This window comes from Pelodiscus sinensis, chromosome 1 (genome assembly GCF_052426305.1).
Source record: "Pelodiscus sinensis isolate ZL-2025 chromosome 1, ASM5242630v1, whole genome shotgun sequence".
In the NCBI taxonomy this organism is placed as follows: Eukaryota; Metazoa; Chordata; order Testudines; family Trionychidae; genus Pelodiscus; species Pelodiscus sinensis.
This window is the reverse complement of record NC_143052.1, coordinates 124,783,863-124,809,958: the sequence shown is the minus strand read 5'-3', so window position 1 is coordinate 124,809,958 and position 26,096 is coordinate 124,783,863. Positions and strand designations below refer to the sequence as shown.

General features: G+C 40.6%; 1 protein-coding gene across 4 annotated transcripts in view; it reads right to left on the bottom strand.

Moving 5' to 3' along the window:
* Positions 1 to 26,096, bottom strand: part of ARHGAP8 (Rho GTPase activating protein 8) — a 100,722-nt gene that overhangs the window by 37,768 nt on the left and 36,858 nt on the right. For all 4 annotated transcript variants that reach the window (XM_075899780.2, XM_075899760.2, XM_089770181.1 and 1 more), the window contains 5 exons: positions 13,112 to 13,199; positions 10,195 to 10,326; positions 8,170 to 8,256; positions 1,780 to 1,878; positions 794 to 904 (listed from right to left, as the gene is read on the bottom strand). In XM_075899780.2, coding sequence (XP_075755895.2) covers positions 794 to 904; positions 1,780 to 1,878; positions 8,170 to 8,256; positions 10,195 to 10,326; positions 13,112 to 13,199 — 517 coding nt within the window. The remainder of the gene's footprint in view (positions 1 to 793; positions 905 to 1,779; positions 1,879 to 8,169; positions 8,257 to 10,194; positions 10,327 to 13,111; positions 13,200 to 26,096) is intronic.

Genomic DNA, 26,096 nt, shown 5'->3' with positions numbered 1-26,096 from the left:
TGAGCATGTCCTCTGATCTCTTGAGAAGATACAAGTGAAGGATCTTTATTTCTATACCTTCCCACTCCTGATTCAGACATCAAAGGGTTGGAGGCACAAACTTCCTCTGTACTGGACATCAGTGAACAAGGGAATACCCATGGTCAGGGTCTGACTGAAGTCTCTTCACATGCTCCATAAGTTACTTCTGAAGCTGGAGTTCTTGTGCCTGTCAAGTTTGGCTGGGAAAGGAGCAGAAATGCATTGCACGTAGCAGAACTATGAGCCTCTCTGAGGCAATAAAGACAACTTTGGTTTTCACCCCTCACTGAACTGGGGACAAGAGACACAGTTGTTAAATTCTGGTAGCCTGAGCATAATCTAAATCCCGTACTGGGAGCCAAGGGAAATTCCCTGGTGGGGGAGTGGAGGAGTTCTGACCCTTACCTATAGTGAATGAAAAAGTCAATAATAAATTTGGAAATATTTACAGAGCAACAGTCCACATAGGAATGGCCACATGGCTATTTTTCTCACTGTAGTGCAAGTCCCATGAACTTACAGCTGTAGATTTACTCCTGCAGATTTTTTTTCAGTGTAGACTTACCTGATGTCACCAGACATTACTACCGGACCTTACAGTTATCAGCTTCAACTGTTTTGAAAGAAAGATAGAGAATAACATAGAAAGAGGAAAAAGCCCTCAGTGGTAAATTATTTTACAGATTTTGTGGGATATGAATCCAGAGAGATACAATACAGTACATTCCAGAGTTTATTTCAGAGGTACAATCAAAGAAATCTCACAGCTTACTATTGTAGGCTGACCCCAAATTGCTGGGTAGGAAGAGGAGGTCTTGGTGGAGGAATCTTAGCTGAAGGTGGAGGTATTCCCTTCCGTTTACCCCGAAGATTTTCATCATGTCTGAAAACAACCACAAAAAAGTGACTTTGTACATATTAAGAGTGAAACTACAGTACGTATTGATTGAACAATCTATTTCTCACAATGCCTATCTTCTGCAAGACCCACAAATACCTCCAGTTATTTTTAATTGTACTGTTTGTGAGATATATGAAAGCATTTGTGGGAGAATCATTAAGTAACACATGAAAGAGCTGTTTTGCTTCAATCAATAAAATATAGTAATAAACATGTCCAAGAGATAGGAACACTCCTATAATTTAAAAGCAAAACTCAATTACAGTTGCTACTCAACTGTTCAACTCCCCCCTTGCAATTCTTTTTACAAACACAAAACTGTACTATGCTTTTTGTTATTGCATATTTATACAAAGGTGTCCAAAACCCCCACACAGCACTGATGCTCATAATAAAAAGCTTCTGGTTATTTTCATTCAGCAGTGACATAAAATCATCTTCTGCTAGGACATCAGAATAACAGGTCAGGTTTTTTTCTTCTCAATAAAACAGCATTATGCAGACATACAGTAAATAAACTGTATGCACCTTTCATAAATAATAATGTCATATGGTTTTGTTAACGAAGACACAGCAACTACCATTATATTAAGAAAATACTTTGCACGTGAGGCTAAGAGGATATTCCAAACTGGTAGAGAACTATACAATATTCTCTTTTGTAAACATTTAACCTCTTTACAGGTTTCTTTGATGACAATGAAGCTTTCAGAGCCAAATCTAGCCAAGGACAAATAGCAAATTAGACTTTTACTTGTTAAAGAAATTAGTTTAGATCTTACTTAAAAAACAACAAATATTAGACAACTCTCTATTTCAGAACACATCACAGGAGATGTTATTAACATGCTACATACCGAATAACATCTTCAGGGATATTAAGCTGGTCATATTTGAGATGCTCTCTCAGGTCACTTAAATAGTTCAAATAGGTGATCTTTTTCCCAAACTTATGACTAAACAAAATAGTAGAAAAAATTGCATAATCAGCATGGGAGGAACATCAATGAAAAGTTTGTTTTCTATTGCAGAATGTAAGTGCAAATGAAACTCAAAATTAAATTATAACTGAAGCAGCTGGAGACACAAGATGTATTTAATTTTCACATGATCAAACATACACAGTGAATTCCTGAGAGTCTGATTTGAATAAAAAAAAAACTGGCTTCCAACTGAATCTTTAGCAATTTGCATAGATATGAAAAATATTCATTTGAGAACTGCTGAACAACAGCTTTCACTAAGGCACTAGAAAACTTTTTGAAAAAAGGAATGCAACAGAACACTTTTTATGTAAACTTCTGGAAAGAATGCCATGTTGATGATAGAAAGACGTTATGTGTCACTTTAATTTTGCTCTCCATTGAACGAGAAAACAGAAGAACAGTAGATATTAATAATCTAATAAATGGAAGGCCTAAATTTTCCAAGAATGACTCTGCATTTTAGGTGCCTCAGGTTTTGGATGCTAAGTTATAGACACCTTAAAAGGCCTGATTTTTCAAGGATGTGTTCTGAAAAACAATACCCCCATAAAGAGTCAAAAAAATGGGATCCCCTAGATTGTTACACTAATTGTTGATAGTCAAAGTTCAAAATTTAGTCTGTAAAGGCCCATTTACTGGCTCAGGTGTTCAAAGTAAGGTTTACCTGTACATTCATCATTATATTTCTGAACTATATTTCTTTTTGTAAAACAAAATTTATCTTGAAATAAAAATTAAAGAAAATCAACAGAAATGTGAGATAAAATACACTTCTGTTTTCTGTAAATTACTTCTCACAGAGAACTGGGAGAGCAATACTCTTGCAGTAACTGGCTCATTACCAAGCCATCAAACATATATACACAAGCTCCCTCTACTGGAGGAAAGTATGAATTTAAAAAGTTAATACTGTAATTTTGAAGATACTAATTTAAAGGAAGTGCTAGATTTTGCTAGCAGAGAAGTAGTTATGCAACATTAACAGATTTCATAGATATGTACCATCTCATCTGGTCTGATTTTCAGCATGCTTTTTTTCAGTATGGTCTATAATGTCAATGGTTTATGCCATGCAATTAGCTAATTGGACTACAGACTGCATTAAAGAAAAAAGTAATGTCTTTCAGAAATCACTCTAGCAATACAATTTTACAAAATTGGCAATCTGCGATTCACTCACAGGCAGTCACGAATTTTTCTTGTTCTATAAAACTGTTACATCATCGTTGTTGAATGAGACTATATTAAGCTATTTTTGCTGTTTCATGACTATTACTAATTAATCCATAGAAAACACCACCCTTTCCTCCCTTCATATCAGATTTTTGGGTATGCTTAGAATTATTAACAGCCCTCTTTGCCAGTCTCAAGAGATCAATCAGCTTCTACTGCGGCTCAATAAATGTCAAATAAATATTAACCTTTTACTTAAATATATTCAAACAACTATTCAGCACTTTCTTATCACTTTTGTTCTCTGACCACATTACATCATTATCCACTTGCTTCTAAGCAAATGCTCTGTTCATGCAAATACATCTATGCTGCACTCCTAAAACAAGTCTCAAGTGCAAACATAGGTATCGGACTTATAATATTAAAACTTTATTCATTATTTTTGTGAAAAAACATTAGCAATGTTATTTTCTTGAGTTATGGTTAATTGAGCAGAAGTTATGAAATACAAACTCTGATATCCCTCTTTCCTTTAGTGGACTGTGGCTGATATTGACTTTTAAATAAAAGTATAAAACTGCCAACATGAAATCACTCTGAAATAATTTGAAAGCGGAGGTACACTGAAGGATACAGAAAATTTCTAAAGCGTATTATACTGTTAAATTAATGTTATATACTGTATATGTAGGTTTCCATTTTTAATGAGAATACAACCCACTAGCAATACGGCATTAATAAAGAGAAAAAGCTCTACTGTCTGGAACTGGATGTTTTACAATTTAGCTAATGACACAGACTTGCAGATGCTCCTGATTTTAAATATCCTTTCCTGCATTTTATGTTACTTTAAAGACTGTGGAATCCTCCTCCAACAGAAGCATAAGGGAGAGTATGTAACACTTAAATAACCTGCAGCAGAAAAAGCTTCTTTCTAGTTTTTGGAGCCCAAACTGTCTTCATCTGTAGAATGTATAAGATACTTGCAATTTCTTCTACACTGATCCTTGGTTTCAGGGTTATTGTTTTTAAATTTTGTTCACACATATTATTGAAAAAGAATATTAACAAAATTGTAATAGGAAACATTTACATAGTTAGATCTAAAATGCAGAACGTTAAAAATAAAATGAACGGAAGAATAATGCATCATGCTGAAAACTTGAACATAACAGTCAGAAGCAGTAGCTACATCCTTGGTCATAATAGTCCATTTGATATGAATGATTACATTATATTAATATTACACACATTTCAGTAGGCACATTAATTTAAAACCATTGATCCCAGAACAATATTCATCTAATTGTAGACATATTATCAAACTCAGAAGGGAGTGAGTACTTTAAATAAATAAGTATAAACCACACAGTCCCAAAAATTAGGAGGCAATTACACTAGAAGAGTAACTTAAGCATGGCCATATTGGGTCAGACCAAAGGTTTATCTAGCCCAGCATTCTGTCTTCTGACAGTGGTCAATGCCCAGAGGGAATGAACGTAACAGGTAATCACCAAGTGATTCCACCCGTCACCCATTCCCAGCTTCTGATACAAAGAGGCGAGGGACACCAATCCTACCCATCCTGGCTAATAGCCACTGATGGACCTTAACCTCCATGAATGTATCTAGTTCTTTTTTGGACCCTGTAAAAGTCCTAGTCTTCACAACAGCCTCTGGCAAGCAGTTCCACAGGATAACTGTGCCTTCTGTGAAGATAAATTTCCTTTTGTTTCTTTTAAATCTGCTATTAATTTCATTTGGTGACCCCTATTTCTTGAGTTATGGGAGCAAGTAAATAACTTTTCCTACTTTTCATTATTTAGTTTCTCCACACCTGTCATGATTTTATAGACCTCTATCATTCTCCTCCCTTAACTCTCCTCTTTTCTAAGCTAAGAAGTCCCAGTTTTATTACTCTCTCTTTGCATTGCAGCCATTCCAAACCCCAAATAATTTTTGTTGCCCCTTTCTGAACTTTTTCCAATGCCAAGATATTTTTTTCCGATGAGGTAACCACAACTATATGCTGTCTTCAAGATGTAGGTATACCATGGATTTATACAGAGGCAATAAGATAGTCTCTGTTTTAGTCTCTATCCCTTTTTTAATGATTCATAACATTTTGTTTGCTTTTTTGACTGCTGCTGCATATTGAGTGGATATTTTCAGAGAACTATTCACAATGACTCCAAAAACTCTCTCTTGAGTAGTAATAGCTAATTTAGTTCCCTATCATTTTATATGTATAGTTGGGATTATGTTTTTCAATATGCATTACTTTGCATTTATCAACATTAAAATTCATCTGCCATTTTGTTGCTCAGTACACACTGATGTTAACTCAGTGTAGCTTCATTAACCACTCTTCCATCCCCCATGCATATGAAAGATTGTTCCAGCTTCTAGCAGAAATAATTTGCATAGATTGGAGATTCAGAGAAAGTTTTGTATGGATAGATATGTGCAGTAAGCACCAAATCCTAAAGTTACCTTCTGGTTCCAGTAGTTAAGTCAGTCACTGTGCAAATTCATGTAGAATTAGAGACAGAATCGCAGATATGCAAGGCTAGAAAGAACCTCAAGAAGTCATCAAGGCCAGCCTCCTGTGCTGAGACAGGACCAAGTAAACCTAGCCATCTTTGACAGGCTTTTGTCCAAACTGGACTCCAGTGACAGGGATTCCACAGCCTTGTTTGGAAGCCCATTCCAGTACTTACGTATATTTATAGTCAGAAAGTTTTTTCTAATATCTAATCTAAACCTTACCGCAGATAAGACCATTAGTTCTTATTCGACCTTCATGAAGAACAACTGATCACTGTCCTCTTAATAAGCAGCCCTTTGCATAAAATTTAAAGACTTAAGCCCCTTTTCTCAAGACTAGACATGCAGGTTTTTTAACCTCTCCTCATAGGTCAAGGTTCCTAAGGGTGCACCTCCACTGCGTTGTAGGTTGAAATAAGATACACAATTTGAGCTACGCAAATTGAGTATTTTATTTCAATGTAATTTTGAAATAGCTTATTTTGAAATAAGAGATTTTGGAGTCATTGTGAATAGTTCTCTGAAAACATCCACTCAATATGCAGAAGTCTACACAGCACTTCTTTCAAAATAAATCACTATTCCGAAACGACCCTTACTCCTTGTGGAATAAGGCTTACAGGGACATCGCAATAGTGAGCCCATTATATTTAATAATGGGCATGCTCAAAAGATGCGGAATAGCTATTTCGGATAGCACTGCAGTGTAGATGTAGCCTAAATGTTTTATCATTTTCATTGCTCTAATTCATTCTCTAATTTATCCACATTTTTCCAATGTTTGGTGCCCAAAATTGGGTCCAGTATTCCAGAAGAGGCCTCCTCAATGCTGAGCAGAGGAGGACAGTTATCTCCTGTGTTTTACAACACTCCTGTTAGTACACTCCAGAAAGTTACCCCTTTTTTGCAACTGCATCAGATTGATTGAATCGGTGTCAACAGTGATCCACTACAGCCCATAATCTTTTTCAGCAAAACTCCCACTGCAGTTACTTTGTAGTTGTCCATTTGATTTCTCCTTCCTAAGTGAAGTACTTGGGACTTGTCTTTACTGAATTTCATCCTGCTGATTTCAGATCAACTCTCCAATTTGTCAAAGTCATTTTGTCCTTCCAACTTGCTATATCTTAGATTAATCAAAGCATTTAGGTCAGGGGTGGGGAAACTTTTTTGGGGCCACTGACCCACAGAAAGCTCAGTTGGGCGAGAGGTAGCAGGGGCTGTAGTGCCAGCGTGGGATCCTCAATGCTGCGTGGGAGGAGCCCTGAGCCTCAAGGGCCGGATTCAGGCAAGCCGGGGACCACATCTGGCCCCTGTGCCTTAGGTTTGCCACCCCTGATTTAAATATATGTTTAATTTGAAACACGTGAGTAATCTTGTTTCCATTCATCAAAGCACTTGAGCACATACTCAACAGTACAGGTAATTTATTAGTTACTAGAAGATTTACTTGGTATTGCTTGGGTCCTTCAGGGTGGGGGAGGTGCAGGAATCAGGGCAGGAGCTTGGGGATATGGTGGGGGCTTAGGGCAGAGGGTTGGGAGGTCTGTGTGTGTGAGGGGGACTGAGGGCAGAGGTGGCCAGAATCTGGTCCTCAGAGCCAGAACAGGGTGGTGGGGGCCATGCTGCACAGCCAGTGGCTGCTCCCAGGTGCAGGCTGGGGTAGCTGCTCTGTGGCTCTCCAGGGCTGTCAGGGAGGCAGAGACCTCTCCTGGGCTGGGTGGGGATCTTCTCCACTAATCTGGTGAGGGCAGTGGGGTTGCACTGTCCAGACGGTGGCTGCTCTACAGCTCTCTCCAGAGCTGTCAAGGACTCGCTTCCTTACTTCTCCTCTAGGGTCATTGTGGAGTATAACTGTCCCCCATGCTTGCTGCCCCCCAAGTTCATTCTGTAGTATAACTGTCCTCTGCTATCCCAGCCCTCCCTTTCCGTTTGATGAGAAAGGATCGCATCGTGGCACAACCAAACACTGACCTTGCTTTCAGGTAGAATAAAAGGAAGCTGCCTATCAAATTTGGTGGTCCTAGCTCTTACCGTTTAGGAGGAGGTCTTGAACAAATAGACTCACAGACAGCTGGACGGACGCATGGACACACACACAACCTCTCTCAAATAGATAGTAGATTATTTGTATTGAGGTAGTGCCTGGGAGCCCCAGTGATGGGTCACGGGGCTCTATTTTACTAGCAGCTGTAGAAACACAAAGACAGCCCCTGCCCCAAAGAGCTTACAATCAAACCACGTGCTTCAGTCACATTTATTTCAATCCACATTTGAGTGCTTTGATGAATAAGATGTGCTTAAAATGAAACACATGCTGAAGTGCTCTGCTGAATTAAGACCTCTGAATCTCCATGGAAAAAAAAAATATCCAAAACTGACTTAGCACTTTGATTCACTCTAAAAATATATTACATTAAGCCACAGTCAAAATGTTTTTAGTATTGCTTGGTATTTTATTACGTATTTTTTTTAAATACACTGCTAAAGACAAACAGTCCCCTAACCTGTATAGGAAACGAATGAAATCACCTATACCTTATGAGAGGTTTAAAAATGTTCCATAGAATTTTTATGAAGTTGGTTGGATGTACAACATAGAGCGCTTTAAGATTTTTCTTATACCTGTGAAAAGAAAATTAAATTGTTAGAAGATTTTTAATATCATACGCTGTAGCACAAAGTAGCTGCAATTGATTGAAAAGCTTTTATTACTGCAACATTAAATATATTTCTTTCAAGTACACTAAAAAAAAATCAAATTCAGAGGAAATTGAATGTAAAATGAAAAAAGGAGCTGGTCAGTCCTGATGGTACAAAGCAGGCCAAGATTACACTATTACATTGCTAACCAATGTCTGGGTTGCTTTGTGGATTTAATAATGGTAGTGATAGGGAGCATCTCTGTAAATGATAAAAAGAGCGTCTTGAAAGTTCCAGTGAAAGAAATAATTATTTGACCTCATTTTCCATTCTTTTCTATTATTGCATTCCATACTGGGGGACATTTTATTCTTTCAGAATTAAAACCAACACCCATTCACTTAATTTTGGTGCTATGTTTGCTAGTAATTACTGATGAAATCTGTGATAGATCATTAGCTAGTGTTAACTGATACAGCTCATCTGAAGCCAATGGCACTATTTACATCAGCCGAGGTCCCATCTCTAGTGTCCTTAAAACAAAATCTCTCCCTCATAACCTGATTGATCCTGCAGTGACCTTTCTGTTAACATAAATAAAGGATCATAGTAGGGCCAAGCAGGAATGGAAACTAGGGTTGTATGAAGGAATAAGAACTTATACCAAAGCAGAGACAAAAAATAAATACATAGATTTGTATGTAAAATTGCCCCTGCTTTTCTCTACCAAGCTTCCCCCCAGCTGAGAAGGTCCCTCTTGAATGCTGATCCTTAAAGGATCATCAGTAGCATACTCTACTGATAAAGAATTGTTAAGACCACCTTTTCATAACAGCTTATATATTTACGGATGGGTGGGGGAAATCAAGAACTATAAGCTGACGCTTCTTTTTCATTTTAATTGCACCCAAGTGGTTTTGAGTGGGGAAAAAAACCCCTCAGTATTGCTTTTATAAGGCCAGCATCAAACAAAATTTGGAACTGTGCAACTGGGAATGCTTTGACTAATAAAAAGCAGTTGTTTTATTGAACAGAAGTTCATATTTTGAATCTATTTTATAAATGGAGGTAACAGGTGGACCCATTTTCTTTTGTACAAAGCTACAAATTTATATTTTTCTTCTTCATCTATGTCGCACAATTACATCCCCCCAAAACTTCTTTGAACCTTGGACGTACCATATCTGAAATATTTCCTTTGAAACCCATTCATTTTGGGTGTTTTCATTTGTTACACTTACCAATTACTTGGGGGAGAAAGGAATACAAGGGACAAGTTTAGTGCAAAAGGTGCACAGAGTATTGATTTTTTTCCCCCTTTAGAGCACAATTGAACATGGATCTTGGGTTGCGAATATTGCTGTGAACTTCCCAATGTTAATGTGCTAAGAATTCCAAATGTGATTCAAATAATGGTAGTAAGGTTGCCTGCTTTTGTCTAGTTACCCAGTCTTGCCTGATTTCCTTTCATCCTCTAGATTTCTGTTTGGGATGACTAGAATGGGTTTTGGCAGAAAGAAAGGCTGCACAGTATGAACTATTCAAGTCATGAGATAATCACACATAACCAATGTTGAAGTGTTGCAAACATCTTTTTAAATATGCCACTGAATGGCTGGGCCTCCTTTTTATGGCTCCACAAGATTTTTACACCCTGTATAAGGTTTCTAATACCTAGAATGTTTACGATTTAGAATTGTTCATTATTTCTGCATGGCAGACCTATGTAATCTAAACTAATCTAATCTAATGAAATGGAAATTAACTCTGGGATCTCAATAGCGAAGAAAGCCCAAGAGATAGACTTTTAGTTTGTTGGGTGTTTATGTCCTTCTTGGACATTATCAGGATACAAGAGCTGAGGTATTTCTGGATCCCTACTCACAGAAAGGGCAGACACAGAATATCTGAAGAACATACTTCCTGTCAAATTCTTTATAGGCACTTTGTAGCCAGGTCAGAGAAGGTTTATTCCGACTGTTCAGGCCATAGTGAAAGTAGACGAGGGTGTAATCATTCTCCACATACTGGTCCAGTGTATACTTCAAGTATCTAAGAAGAGAGGCAATAAATTTAGCACTAAGTTACTTTTCTTTTTCCTTTGTTGTACAATTGAGAATAGGGCAAGTTGGGATGTTTTCCACAGTTGAATTATTCAAAAAAGGCAACGATGTCACTTGAGTAGATCACTGTGACTACTTACCTATGCAAATACACTTCAATTTACAGTTCCCTTGTCCTCCCACCTTTTACTCCCTTGTTTATTGTTTATTATCCATTGCTTATTTTAGAAGTCAGACTGCGAACTACCTAGGACAAGAATTGTCTTTGCAGTACTTGTTTGTACAAAGGTCGTCATCACTGGCTGGGGAGTTGTGTTTTTCTGGAGTTGCTTCAATGGAAATCATGCTGATAGTCATCAGAAGACATTACAAAATAATGAAAGAATCTAGAATTAAGGGTAGAATATCCCCAAACATATTTGTGTGCCCAGGGAGTCTATGGAGCCTCTTTGCCTTTCCCTAGCTTGCTAAAGCTAACATGTAGTACTTCTGAGTACTTCTGAGAATAATGGAGCAGAGTTTCAGCTGGTGCAAATTACCACAGCTCATAGAGCTATGACAATTTATGTCAGCTGAGCATCTGTCCCATTTTGACACAGCCAATTGCCATTTCAAGGCGGCGGCAACATTACTGATAGAAGCATTATCACTGACACAGTATTTCCCAGAATGACAGTGAAAACGCTGCCATACCAAATCCATTCCAATATGGTTTCATTTGCAAAATATCTACTACACTGACCCCAGTTTATACAGTTTTCCCTCCAACCTTTATTTGTTTGGTCTGATCCCAGAAAGAAAAGTGCTGGCTTGGGAGGCAGAGGACCTAGGTTCAATTCCCTGCTTTATCATAAACTTCCTGTTTGACCTTGGGCAAATTACACAGCTGCTCTGTGCCTCAGCTTCCCACCTGTAACACTGGGATAACAGCACTTTCCTATCTCACAGAGGTGTTCAGAGGAGCTTGAAAACTGTGAGGTGCTTTGATGCTACATCAGGTGTGGACAAATTAAGATGTGCATGCTGCATCTGGCCCATTGGACTTTTTAATCTGTCTCTTGACTTCCTGCCAGAAAGGGGATGGACCACTGCTTCCAGGAGTCACTTCAGATAAGGACTGCCCTTATCCTATGCCCCGGGCCACCCCGTCCCCACCCCTTGTTCCAGCACCGATCCCCCTCCTGCCCTCCAAAGTGATTGATCCCAGTCTGGCGCATCCTCCTTTATCCCAAATCCCTTAATTCCTGGCCCAACCCCAGAACCTGCACTCCCAGCCAGAACCCTTACTCTGTCTGCATGCCCCAATCCCCTGCCCCAGCTGGAAGACCCCCTCCTGCTCTTTGAACTTCTCATTCCTGACCCCATCCCAGGGGCCACACCCCAGGTGGAGCCCTCAACTCCTCCCTACATGCCACACCCCAATTCTGTGAGCATTTAAGGGCCTGCATACAATTTCCATACCAACATGTGACCCTCAGGCCAAAAAGTTTGCTCACCCCTATACAATGGGAATGGGGACCATATAATTACCTTCCATGGAAAATTCTCAGCACAGGCGAGTAACTTGATTTACTTATGCATGACTGGGGGAAAGTGACAGGTCCCAGGCATGAGTTCCAAAAACTGAGGTTCGCTAATTCCAAACTAGGTCCTCCACATTAGGGATGTTAAGCGGGTATTTAACTAATCGTGTAGTCGATAGAATTGGTAACGATTACACGATTAGTCGATAGGGGAAAGCATTCAGTTCCGGCTCGCGCCGGATCTGGGATCTATCCCCGCTGCGGCTCTGCAGTTTAAATATAGCAGGAGCCAGGCCGCTTGCCCGCCCAGCTTTTACTACATTTAAAATGCAGAGCTGAGGTGGGGATAGCTCCCGGACCTGGCACAAGCCGGGACTGTGCCAGGCTTGCTCAATCCTGGCTTGCACTGGGTCCAGCAGCTCCTGTCCGTGGGGGAGGTGGGGAGATCCAGTGGGGAGATGGGACTCCCCCATGGACAGGCCTCTACCTGCAGCAACCCTGGGCCCACAGTGGGCTGAGGCTGCTTCGCAGAACCCTCCCCTGCTGCCTCCCCACCCCACCCTGCTGCCTCTGATAGAGGCAGCAGCGAGGGGGGAACAGGCGGCACAGCAGAGACAGTGCTGGTGGGAACCAGCTTTTATGTTGGCTCCCCCCAGCACCAACTCCTGCTCCCCCAACCTTGCTGCCTCTGATACAGATGCAGCGGGGGAGGGAGGAGAGGGAATACAAGTAGTCGACATGACTACCTGATAAGCCTAGGCTACCAGATAGCTGTATTTTATATCAGTTATCTTACTACAACTGATCTTTAAAAAGAAACAGTTATTTACACCATTTGTGACCAAGCAAAACCAACACTATTATAAGATGAGATAATGAAATACTAAGCTTAGTAAATACTTAGCTAATTAAATGTTAGCAATTAATGTGAATCATCAAATGATCAAAAACAAACAGTACTGCAGTGTAAACAATGAAACAGCATTCTTACTAATGTTTTTTAAGAAGAGAAAATAAAATAAAAATAACTTTTGCTTTTCCTGCAGCTGGTTAAATACCATGAAAAATATTTGGCAAATATAACATTCAATAATTACTAGTACAATTGATCAAATAATAAATCTGAAAAGTACTCAAAATGTTCTCTCCAGAAAGTCCATTCATTTGCAAATGAATTCATGAGAAACACCATTTAAAATTTAAAGCAGGGTAAGCTGGAGAGTGAGGAAAGGTGAAACAAGAGAAACTTACTCTAGTAGTCTGCTGTGATTGAGCTGATGGGAAGGTGGCATACGACAGCAACTGAAAGTAATCACCTTCCTCCCAGAATTGTCATCACCTGGTTAACAAAGCAGTTAATGAAGACTTTTAAGTAGCTCATTTCATATGCAGAAGGATCTTTAAACAGGATAAGGATATGAAGCAAAACCCTGGATATGAACTCTAAAAAACCCCCTGAGCTTTATTAGTCCCATCTCTACTCCAGAAGTATCGCTTATTTTGCCATCAATTGACAAATTATATATAGGAATCCCTTTGCCCACTACCGGAATGAACTGAAGAAGCTGCTAAGCAGTGTAAGCTGGGGACAGAAATGAAGAATGCCACATTCAAATGAAGCTGAGAGCGCGGAGGTCCTTTCAGGAGGCAGTCCACCCCCTTGCAGAACTACACCCAGGAAGATTAAGGGACCTGCTATTTAGACTGGCCTTAATTGGGCTTCTGTTTTTATATCCACATGGGAGAAAGACAGTTTAAACATTTTATGCCCAGTTTTTGCTGTTTATAATAGCTGTAGCTTTGTATATCTGTACTACTAAGTAGAGGAGAATTACTAGGTCATTCAGTTGGTCCCTGGGGACCTGAGTTTCCTCAGTTCCATTTCCTGCTTTACCACAGATTTCCTGTGTGACCTTAGGTAAGTCACAGGGCATGTCCACCCTGAATGGCAAACCTGAGTCTGTGGAACCCATGCCTGCAGATAGGTCTTTCTGAGTCCATGCCTGAGTGCTGATGTGTTCAAACTGTACTATGCAGACTTGGGTCAGACCTTTCGACTTCCGGAGGTGTAGCCCAGCTCTCATTTCTCTAGGGCTTGGTTGTAGTAGATAGTGACTGGACCAGAAATGGTTTGAGCCCACCAATGTATCCAGCCAAGCCATTTTGTGTCCATTTCTCCTGCCCCCTGTTGGTGGAATCATCAAGATGGATCCTAATTCCCAACCCAGTGGAGGAACTTCTCCAGATCATGCTGTCAGTTCTATTTCAGGAATCGGGCAGAGAATCTGTCAGATGCTGGTAGATTTTTTTTTTTTTTTACTTGCCAAAGGTATTTCGTGGAAAGGGATACTAACATGCCAGTGGTGGCCCAGCTGACGCTTCTTCGACTTGTTGCCACAACTCCAGATAACCCCCAAAACAGCACGTCTGGTGGAGAGTCACAAGTGCAGTCAGTGAGACTGGATCATTATGTGGACCTGGGATGAACAGCAGTGGCTCCAGAACTTTCCCATTAAAAAGCAGGTATTCCCCCTAAGGCAGGGTGGGTAAGTAGGGGGGTTCATTGCTATCAGTCTGCCCTAACCCTTTCCAGTGCCACAACACTCAGAGAGTCAATGTGGAGAGTCAATGTGGTGGCCCAGAAGGGGGTCACCATAGCTGGCTACTCCAGACTGCTACAGGCATGTTGCTAACCAGTTTGGAGTTGACAAGTCCACTGTGGAAGTTGTGGCACTGAAGGTTTAGGAGGTGATCAGGACTGGGATATGCCCGAAGGTGGAGGACTTTGAAACTATGGCTGAAATAACTGCCAATTTTGAGACAAGGTGCTTTCCAAACTGCGCTGGGGCTATCAATGGGACTCACGTACCCTTAGCTGGCCCTCTGTAAGTGGGCACATAAACTGCAAAAAGACTCTATTCCATCATTATGCAGGCCCTGGCCAACCACAGAGGCAGATCACCAGCCAATGGATGAAAAACTGTGGTAAAAATTAACAAGCTGCTGATTTAGCATGGAGATGCAGTACAGACTCCTTACAAGCATACAAGCCACCTATAGACTACATAAACACCTGATTTTATTTAGACTTGAGGTCTGGGAGAGTGCAAGTGTGAGTGGTGTTGGTTCTGCTGTGGGTGACTCTGCAGGGCTGCCCCAAATGGGAGCTAAGTGTGAATTTCTGGAAGGGAAGGACTGAGAAAAGCAAGCCTGGGGTTTGTGGGAAAGTGTTGGCAGACTCTCCAGACCTGAATCCAATAACCCCAAACTTGAGCTGTATCTACAAGGCAAAATCCTTGGACTAGGGCCTGTATCACAGGGGGGCGAGGGCTGCTTGGACCCATACCTCTGGCTGAGTCTGCAGACCCAAATCATGAGATCTTTCAAACCTGACTGATGTGTGTGTGGATGGTAGTTGTTAGACCTGAGTCACAGTCCAGAATTACCATTATAGTCAGATTCTTAAGATGCAGATAGGCACTTAGGGTATGTCTACACTACCACCCTAGAAGTAGGGTGGTAATGTAGGCAACCAGAGTTGCAAATGAAGCCCAGGATTTGAATTTCCCGGGCTTCATTTGCATAAAGCCGGGCGCCGCCATTTTAAAATGTCCGGACTCCGTGCCGCGTGTAGCGAGGTGTACAGCTAGTTCGGATTAGGAAGCCTAATCCGAACTAGCTAATCTGTGCCGCGTGTAGCCGCGCGGCACGGGGTCCGACCTAGCCAGCATTTAAAAATGGCGCCGGCCGGCTTTATGCAAATGAAGCCCGGGAAATTCAAATCCCGGGCTTCATTTGCAACTCCGTATGACTACATTACCCCCCCTAGTTCGAACTAGGGGGGTAGTGTAGACATACCCTCTGTGCTTTGGCTCCCAATATCTAAGAGAGGTAATGGCACTGTGCTACCTCACAAAGGAGGTGAGAGGATAAATATATTAAGGACTGTGAGGTGCTCAGATACTAGGGGGATAACTAATGATGATGGGAAGCTCTGCATCATTTTAATGGGCCTAATTCACATTGAATCTTGAGTTTAGGCAAGGTCATAAGTAAATTACACTTAGATTCTGCTCCTATTCCACTGAAGTCTCAAGAAAGCTTGGCTTTGATGTCACAGGAGCAAAATAAATAAATAGTAGTCTTCATTACCAGTTCCCTGATCAATGGTTAATAATGAGCAAGCCAAAGAAAAAGAAGAAAGAGTGAAGAGAAGGAAAGAGAGGTGAAACTGGTAAACAAAATTATTTAGTGAATAAATACTTAAATCTTCTGAAAAGCTAGGAGAGTATAGTTTAAGACTAATTCTCAGGCTGTTCTTACAGGTGCAACCAATGCTCATCCAGAGCAGAAGCACTAAGCTAACAATCTTCTCAGAAACAGAACCACAAAAAGTTTACATGGATGAACTGTTCTTAAACAATGTCTCCAATCTATTAGACACTACCATGCTTTCAATCAATGTAACACAAGCACTTCCTTTTGTACTGAATGGTTTTGTATTGTTAAAAATAATCCCTTTATTTATTTCGTCCAATACATGGACATTTTCATCATCTACATATGTTTGGAGTTCCCTGTACAGATTCTTCTGTACCTCAGAGATCTGCTGCAGAAGAGCATCTTGTTGCAAACCTATCCCATTATGATGGAGGAGGGAGAATATTTAATGAAATTTTCATATAAAAAACTCATATTAAAATACTAATTAGAATATTCACATACTACTTCAGAAAGAATAGGGCAATGGAACAATTAGTTTGTATCAGTAGCCTGTTTATGAAACAGATCACTAAAAACTCCACTACTGTATTTAATTTCCTGGGAGATTGTTTTTAAGTGCCTTTCATTTGAAATTCTCAGCGCACTTACCAAGTCATTCAAATCTGACAAATGAACATTAAATAAATGATACACAAACATCACATTACAAACATTACCAAAAGATTTTTCTTTCTTAAATTCTGACACTCTTTGACCTGTTTGCACATGTCTGACAGCTATCTTATGTTTGTCTATAGCATTCATATAATACAGGCACATAGAGACATCTCTTTATATCTATAAAAAAATCTTTTCCTGAGGGATGACTGAGTGACATCATGCATCACTCTGTGTCCTTCAGCCCCTGCTTCCGCCCTCAGCCATGTGGCCTCTCCCCTCCCCCGTGCTCCAGGGAGCCATCAGCCATGTGGTTTCCCCCATCTCCTGTTTGTGTGGGGGGTGGGGGGAGGGAGAAGAGGGGAGGGAGAATGATGGGAGCTGTGGAGAGGCCTCCACCTGGCCCAACCCAATCCTCCGACAACTGGCGGGAGAAAGCTAGGCCTGCCAAGGCAAGGCAAGGCAAGGCAAGGCAAGGCAAGGCAAGGCAGGGTGGGGGGGAAGAGGGGAAATAGCTGAGACTGGCCAGGGCTGCCAGGCAGCCGGAGGGAGAACCGGGGCTGCCTATCCCCTGAGAAAGGGGGGTTGGTGAGCACAGCAAGCAGGAGGCACAACCCCCTGGTAATATTTTATTAGCAGATGTAGGTGCTTTGGGGGGTTTCTGCACCTTCCTTTGAGAATCCAGTATTAGCTAGCCTTGAAGACAGGTACAACTACACCATTTTCTTTATCAGATCACCTCCATGAACAACAGAAATCTGTGCTGGTTTCCAGTTAAAGTAATAAAGTCTCTTATAATTACTTTTTAACATACATTTGACCACCTGCACTAAAGGCTAGAATGCCCCCAACCTAGATCTTACACAGAGTTTATAATCCATAGCTTTATAAAGGAAGCAGTATTATTATCCCAATTTTACTGATAGGAAAACTGAGGTGAAGTGACTTGCCCAAAGTTACCTACCAAGCCTGAGGCAAAAGCAGAGAATCCTGCGCTCATGAGTCCCAACCCATAAGCCCTAGCCCATCACCCACACTGCCTCATTTGGGAGAAGGCACAGTTACCTTACCTTACACTCAGAACTCAGACAAGATGACCGGGAGGCACAATGCTTGGAGTCTATTCCCAGTTCTGTCTGATTTACTGTGTGGTCTTGAGTGCATTACCCACTCTGAGTCTTAATTTTATCCATCTGTAATAAGGGTATTATAATAGCAATACCAACTTCACAGGAATGTTGAGGCACAGAAAAGTGCCCATGTTTTTCATATAAGCCTAATTTGTTAATAATATTTTGAAGAAACAACCATTTCTTAAAAATTAATGGCTGGCCAAAACAAAACTGGAGTTCCACTAGTATGACTGAGAGGAGATTATGCTGCGAGAGAGCCTTGCAGCTTGGAATTCATTACCACATTCAGTTTGAAGCAGTTTGACTCTAAAGACCTCGCATTTTTTACTCGCACATTTGAAAACGGGTTTGATGTGGCAAGGAATGGTAAGGGTGGAGAAGAGTTCAAGGAGGAGTGGGGTTTGTGATAGCTTATCTTACATTTCTGTATTTAGGATGTATTTTTCCTATTGTGTCAAGAGCACCTAGAACATACAGATAGCCCCTTATTTCACCAATTATACAAGTTAAAATACATAGATATAACCTTCTGAATCCTGCTTGAAAATGGTGCTTCTTGTATCTGTTGCCATTCCCCTTCTTCAGGCAAGTGCATTTGAGTAAAACCACCGCTTCTGCCCATCTTTCCTCCTATTCTAGAGTTACAGCCTCTAAAGACTGGGGGAAAAACCACAGAAGTACTGAAACAGAAAGGGCAGAACAAGCCCCACTGTGATGTTAGAAATTTGGCTTCAGCACTAGATTCCACCGATCACTGGGGAGGAGGTCTGTAATGAGACCAGTGTTCTCAAGGAGAGGAAAAGGGGCAGAGGGAAAAGGGGTGCCATTTCTCAAAGATGAGGCACAGGTTTTCTAGTTTCTGGAGACCATTTGTATCCAGCGAAGAAATAAGAGTCATGCAACTAGGCCTGTGCCACAAATTTTGAATCCCAATCTTCTCAAAGTATGGTGCAGTTCAGACCTAATTTAGGCTTATATCCTGCTAAAAATAAGTTAATCACACTGAGAATGTTTATAGACATACCCACATATGTCAATAAGCAGCTTTAAGTTTAAATTTAATTTCCAATGTTTTTTCCCATTGATTTGCACTCAGGGAGAGTTTCCACCTTGGTTTCTCTTGCTTCCTATCTCTTAGTATGAAACTGCTCATAGGGTCTGTTTTGGGACCCGTACTGTTCAATATCTTCATCAATGATGTAGATATTGGGATAGAGAGTACGCTTATCAAGTTTGCAGATGATACCAAACTGGGTGGGGTTGCGACTTCTTTGGAGGATAGGGACATAATTCAAAATGACCTTAGCAAGTTAGAGAAATGGTCAGAGGTAAACAGGATGAGGTTTAATAAAGAGAAATGCAAAGTGCTCCACTTAGGAAGGAACAATCAGTTCCATACATACAAGATGGGAAGCGACTGTCTAGGAAGGAGCATGGCGGAAAGGGATCTAGGGGTCATAGTGGACCACAAGTTGAATATGAGCCAACAGTGTGATGCTGTTGCAAAAAAAGCAAATATGATTCTAGGTTGTATCAACAGGTGTGTTGTAAGCAAAACTCGTGAAGTCATTCTGCCGCTCTACTCTGCACTAGTTAGGCCTCAGCTGGAGTACTGTGTCCAGTTCTGGGCGCCACATTTCAAGAAAGATGTGGAGAAATTGGAAAGGGTACAGAGAAGAGCGACAAGAATGATTAAAGGTTTAGAGAACATGACCTATGAAGCCAGGCTTCATGAACTGGGCTTGTTTAGTTTGGAAAAAAGAAGATTAAGGGGGGACATGATAGCGGTTTTCAAATATCTAAAAGGGTGTCACAAGGAGGAAGGAGAAAATTTGTTCCTCTTGGTTTCTGAGGACAGGACAAGGAGTAATGGGCTTAAAGTGCAGCAGGGGAGGTTTAGATTGGACATTAGGAAAAAATTCCTAACTGTCAGGGTGGTCAAATATTGGAATAAATTGCCAAGGGAGGTGGTGGAATCTCCCTCTCTGGAGATATTTAAGAACAGGTTAGATAGACATCTGTCAGGGATGGTGTAGACGGAGCTTGATCCTGCCTTGAGGGCGGGGGGCTGGACTCGATGACCTCTCGAGGTCCCTTCCAGTCCTATTATTCTATGATTCTATGATTCTATGCTACATCATAGCCAGATGTACAAAAGCTAAAATTATCAAGTTTTTTTTCTTAAATACTTGTTTTGTTTCCATATTCATTTTCAGTATGTTTACCTGCCTACAAAAAGATGGAAAGGAAAAAACACTATCTAAATTACTTGGAGATTTTCAGATGAGAAGGTGCTATGTGAGTGCAAAGATTATTATTATTTTGGGGTCCCACACTGAAGTCCTTAAGTTGCCCCAAAACTGTGCAGAACTCTGTTAACTTCAATGGGGCTCCACCCTGGGGCAGCCATCTGACTGCATGGAGTCAGCTGCAGAATAAGGAGCAGATTTTCAAAGGTATTTACTTGCTTGGAGATGCAGATGTTTGCCAAATGAGATTTTCAAAAGTGTCTAAACAAGTTAGGCATTTAACGCCAATTGAAACTAGGCACTTAACCTGCTTACAAACTTTTGAAAATCCCACTTGGAGATATGGGCATATTTAGGTTCCTTTGGGCATATTGAGGACCTTTGTCAATCTGGCCTGAAGTTCTCACTCCAGTATATGCCTCTGAAATCATTAAGCCAAATTGCACATACAGCCGTTTTATGAGTTTCCCTCGTGGGGCAACTGAGGATATTAAGTGTTGCCCTTGTATCAATCACCCAAGATCATGCAGATGCGCCTAGAGCAAAAAGAGTGACAAGGAAGAAACTTCAACAGATTATTGGCTGTGACAGCATCAGGACTATCAACAGGAACAGACTGTGTTGAGCCAGTTCTCCTAATACTATGAAATGAAACTGTCCTTCTGCATTATGTGCTGACAGAAGCCACCTCTCCATTGAGAAGGAGCATATAATGTGTACCGTCCTTATTAAGATTTGTGCAAATTAAAATATAAGATCGCAGGAAAGAAAACCTTTAGCATTTTCTGTCCGTATTTCAGGTCTATGCTGAGCACTGCAATAGATGTACATTGCACAGCACTTTTTTTATCCCCAAAACAAGTTTTAATTAAAAAAAAAGGCACCAACCAGCAAATGCAGAGAAGAGCAAGTAGGAAAATTAATTGTTTTACTTTTTAATTAAGATCATGGATAGCATTGCAATTGCTAACTGCATGTTGCAGATCAAAGATATTTTATAATGGCTACAGCTAATCCCAATTTGCAAATAAACTCTTGGGACTCTTGTAAAGTCAAGCATTATTTTTGAGGATTTTTGTATTGATTAAGCAATATAAAACACTATGATAATTTATTTTGTTTTCTATAATATCAGTTATAGCTACAGGGCCCTCTACTGCTCGAGTCAATGGGAATTGTGCCACTGACTTCAATGGGAGCAAATGCCATAACAGCAATAAAAGTTGCCCATATTTTTATTCCTTCAAAATAAACTTAAGCCTAGTGATAATAGTATCAGATTGTACCAAATGGCACAATGGCTAATAGTACTGGGATAGAACCAAACTATACCATAGAATTTCTATAGCTAGAAATTCTATCCTTGAATAATAAGAGTAGAGCAATAGGAATATACAACTCGCCACATGGCTAGCATGGTGACAGTGACTATGAAATGCCCAGGGTCAAAGAAGATGACAAAAACAGGAAACATAAAAACGATGGGAGATTTCATTATCCTCATACTGACTGGTACAAGTCACCTCAGGATGCGATGTAAAGATAAACTTTCTGGATGTAATTAATGACAGCTTCTTGGAGCAGCTAGTCCTGGAACCCAAAAGGGGAAAAGTCAGTTCTTGATTTAGTCCTAAATGGAGCACAGGATCTGGTCTGATCGGTGAATATACCTGAATCACTTAGTACAGGTTGAACCTCTTTGGTCCAGGACTCTGGTCTGGTGACATCCATGGTCCAGCAGGATCACAGAGAGCCCAAGCCACGGACACTGCCAGCTGCTGGGGCTAGCAACTTGCCATGCCAGTGGAGTGGGGGAAGGGAGCCCCACTGGCCAGGAGTACGAAGTCCCACCAGCCAGGGGTTGGGAGTCCCACTGGCAAGAGTGAAGCCAGTGACTGGAGCCCCGCTTGGCCAGGTTCAGCGAGCCCTGTTAGCTAGAGCAGGGCCAGGGGCAGAGGCAGAGAGCCCTGCTGGCCAGGAATGTGGACCTCTGCCAGCCGGGGTCAGGAAGTGGGGCCAGTAGTCAGGAGCGGAGCTCCACTAGCCCCGAGGCCTGATCTTCTTGTTCGGGATCACTCAGGTCCCAAGGGTGCCAGACCAGGGAAGTCCAATCTGTAATAGCACCCATAATGTACTTAAATTTAATATCCTTGTGGGGGGCAGTGGGAGAATGCCAAATAAATCCATCATAGTAGCATTTAACTTCAAACAGGGGGAGTACAGAAAAATGAGGAAGCTAGTGAAATGGAAATTAAAAGGTACAGCAACAGGAGTGAAATGTCTGCAGGCTCCATGGAGAGTATTAAATAATACCAAAATAGTGTCTTAGACTAATGTACATCCTCTAGACCAGTGTTTCTGAAAGTGTTCCACAAAATCACTCTCAGAAACACATTAACTGGCCACCCCGATTTGTTTATGTACCGGCACTGTGGCCACGGGGCCTCACGGCTCCCACTGGCTCCATTTCGTCCTTTGCAGCCAAGGGGTGCAGCGGGAAGTGACATGGGCCAGGCCACTGCTTCCCGCAGCTCCCCTTGGCTGCAAAGGAGAAAACGGAGCCAATGGGAGATGCGAGCTCCGTGGCTGCGGCGCCGGTACATAAACAATCAGGGGTGGCCAGTTAATGTGTTTCTGAGAGTGATTTTGCGGGACACTTTCAGAAACACTGCTCTAGAACAACCAAACAGCCTGAGGAACTCCTAGCCAAGGGATGTATAAAAGCTAAAAGTACAACTGGGTTAAAAAAGGAAAGAATTAAGATTGTTCGGGGAAAATAGGTCCATCAATGGCTATTAGTCAAGACCATCAGGGATGCAATTTCACGCACTGGGTGTCCCTAACCCTCCTCCAACTGGTGGGACTGGATGACAAGGGGATGGGTCATTTGCTAATTACCCTTTTCTCTTTACCCCCTCTGAGGCTACTGGAACCGTTCGCTATCAGAACACAGGATGCTGGTTAAATTGACCATGCTGGTTAAATTAAACCAGTATGGCCATCCTTATGTTTTTCTGTAATGTGATTAATCCTCATTGGTGTGAGAGATGGTTATTTTGGGCTACCTTTCTGCTTATGTGAAACTTGGGTAGTTAAGGTCAAAAAGGGTCCCCAGCATAACCTAAGCAGCCTAAACTTTAACAACTGTCCACTAAGCTTAGCAAAACATGTAACATATGAGAAGATAATGGACCATAAGAACAGCCATACTGGGTCAGGCTAACGGTTCATCTAGCCCACTGGCCAGCGCAGATGCTTCAGAAGGAATGAACAGAACAATTATCAAGTGATCCATCCCATCCATCCTATCTCAACTTCTGGCAGTCAGGGGAAAATAAGGGAAAGAGCTTTATGTACTATGTAGCTTTTATGTGCTCCTCCACTTGCACCACAAGAAAAAAAATTCTCAATTTTAATTCTAATCAAAATTATCAATACCGCAGCCGCCTTTATAGTTATGGGATCCCAAAAATGCTCATATGCTTACAAATTGGTACATCACCAGACCAGCAGAATAATTTGAATGCTTCAAGCTGACATATATGTAAAATAGCCAATTGCATACCAGCATTAATGACACAAGTCAATCTGAGTAAACATCCCAATTTTAGTCTGAACAATTATTACAGCTAACACTCTAAAAAATCCACCACACTATTGGACAGTGGAAATTAGATTAACTTTGTTCTTATTTATACAGTGTGAAATAGACTCCAAAGAATCTTTTGGATCTTATCAAAGCTACTGTTATGGTAAGCAGGTAAAAATTATTTTGATTTATAAGGTGGAAATTAGATTGTGATTAAAACATAATGAAAGGCCAATTTTTGCATTTAAAAAAATTATCGTGGAAAATAAAATTAAGAAAATATTGCCACCTTCATTTAAATTCTGTCCTCTCATTCCTTATTCATTTATAATATATTCCATTGTCTTTCAACAATACAATTAGAATGGATTGAACAGCTTTGCAGAGTTACTTTAACTAAGCCATGCTAAACACTGACTTTATAATTTGTTTTATTTGAGAGATGATTAAAATGTATAATAAACTAGGTACACACAAATTTTAAATGATTTTTGTTTTCAAAAGGAACTGACCTTTTCCCAGAGGGAAAAGAGATTTGAAAAGACTACCCCTTTCCGATTTGCTTTAAATCCAGCAAGCATATGAATTTGATTTAGCACCAGTTAAAAGAGGGAGTAGCAAAGTTTCTCTGCTGAATTGAAGAGTTAGCCCTCCCCACTGCCTCAATTTCTTTTCTTTTTCTATGATTCTCCCCTAGAATTTTATGATTCTGAAATATTAAACAAAGATTCTGATGTGCAGCTGCAGGGTATTGGAATGCACTTGGGTTCTGCATATAAATTGTCCTATGTGCTTACCGAACTCCAGCATGTTACTCCTGACTGTAACCACTGCTTTCTCATCTTAAAACAGTTGTTTTAGAATACCAAAGGCACCATATTTATATACAGAAGTAAACTTTTACCAGATTAATCCCAGGTGTACTTCTAATTGCTTTAATGGAGTTGAACCTGGGATAGATCTGTGACCTTTTGATTTTAGTTTGAGTAAACATGCTTAAGAAGGGAGCACTAAAATGAAACAAGGAGGCTGTAAATGAGCATTTAAAAAAACATCCTGGTTCTCACTCCAGAGAAATCTTGATGAACGTGACCCTCACCCAATATGTCACAAGACTGAGGTGAACATCCACACATAAACAGAAATCAGGTGAGACTGTTATGGAACAGAGAGGCTACTTAATATTCCTTCTTCACTTTGTGTTCTCTTTTTCTGTAGCTCTCCAACAATGAATGCTCATCAAGCAGATGAGCATATAACTTACTTCAAAAAAAAAATTGGTCCCCTTTGAACTTAACCACCACTTAAATTCCTCCTGCTCCAGGGGCAGAACCTGGCTGAGAATATGGAAGATATATTTTCTGTTTGTTTCAATGGTGTTTAGATATTTTGATCAATAACTAGTTTCCTGAGGCTGATTTCCTCATGAGAAATAGCTAAAACTTCCATCTCAAAAACAAAACAAATGAACAAAAACACTCAGAAGGAACTTTCAAACTGCATCCTTCAGAAGGTTTAGCTGTGCATCACTGTGCCTATAGGCCATGATTAATACATAATGATGGTCTAAAAATGCTTAGTTCTGCCTCAGTGCAGAGGACTGGACTAGATGACCTATCAAAGTCCTTTCCAACCCTTCCTTTCTAGAGTATACTCCAAGAGGGATAAAAGCTGAGGTATCTGTTAGAATGAATAGCATCCACAGTAAACAAATAAGTGACAATGAGTTCCATTGGGTCTTTGAATGCAGGGAAGATGATGAACACAAATATAAAAGAAAACTTCTCTTACAACAAAAGACAAAGTATAATGTGCTGCTTGAAGGAAAAATTCAGACTCTAATCCAGGTCCCCAGAGTTCAGGTACACGGTATAACAGAGGGGAAAAAAGCATTGCCTTCATGGACAATTTTCTGGCAGATCTGCTAAAGCGGACTATAAAACATGATCTCTTTTATTTACAAAAATATTATCATAACACGATGTGTAACGAGGCAGGTGGTAGAGGTTGCTGGAGGAACTTTTATAATGACCGTAATATTTTCAAAGTCTGTTAACTTCTCTATTTGTGTTTCTAAAATTCTTTTCTGTTTCAAAGGTTCACCCACTCTGTCACACTTCTTTGTTAATTTAGTTTGAGGGATTTCATGCAGAGCTTTCAAGTCCTGGTATTTTCCCTCACCACTTGTTACCTCCCACCTCTGTGTTCTTGGGGAATCAAAATGCAGGACAATGTAGCACTTTAAAGACTAACAAGATGGTTTATTAGATGATGAGCTTTCGTGGGCCAGACCCACTTCCTCAGATCAAATAGTGGAAGAAAGTAGTCACAACCATATATACCAAAGGATACAATTAAAAAAAATGAACAAATATGAAAAGGAC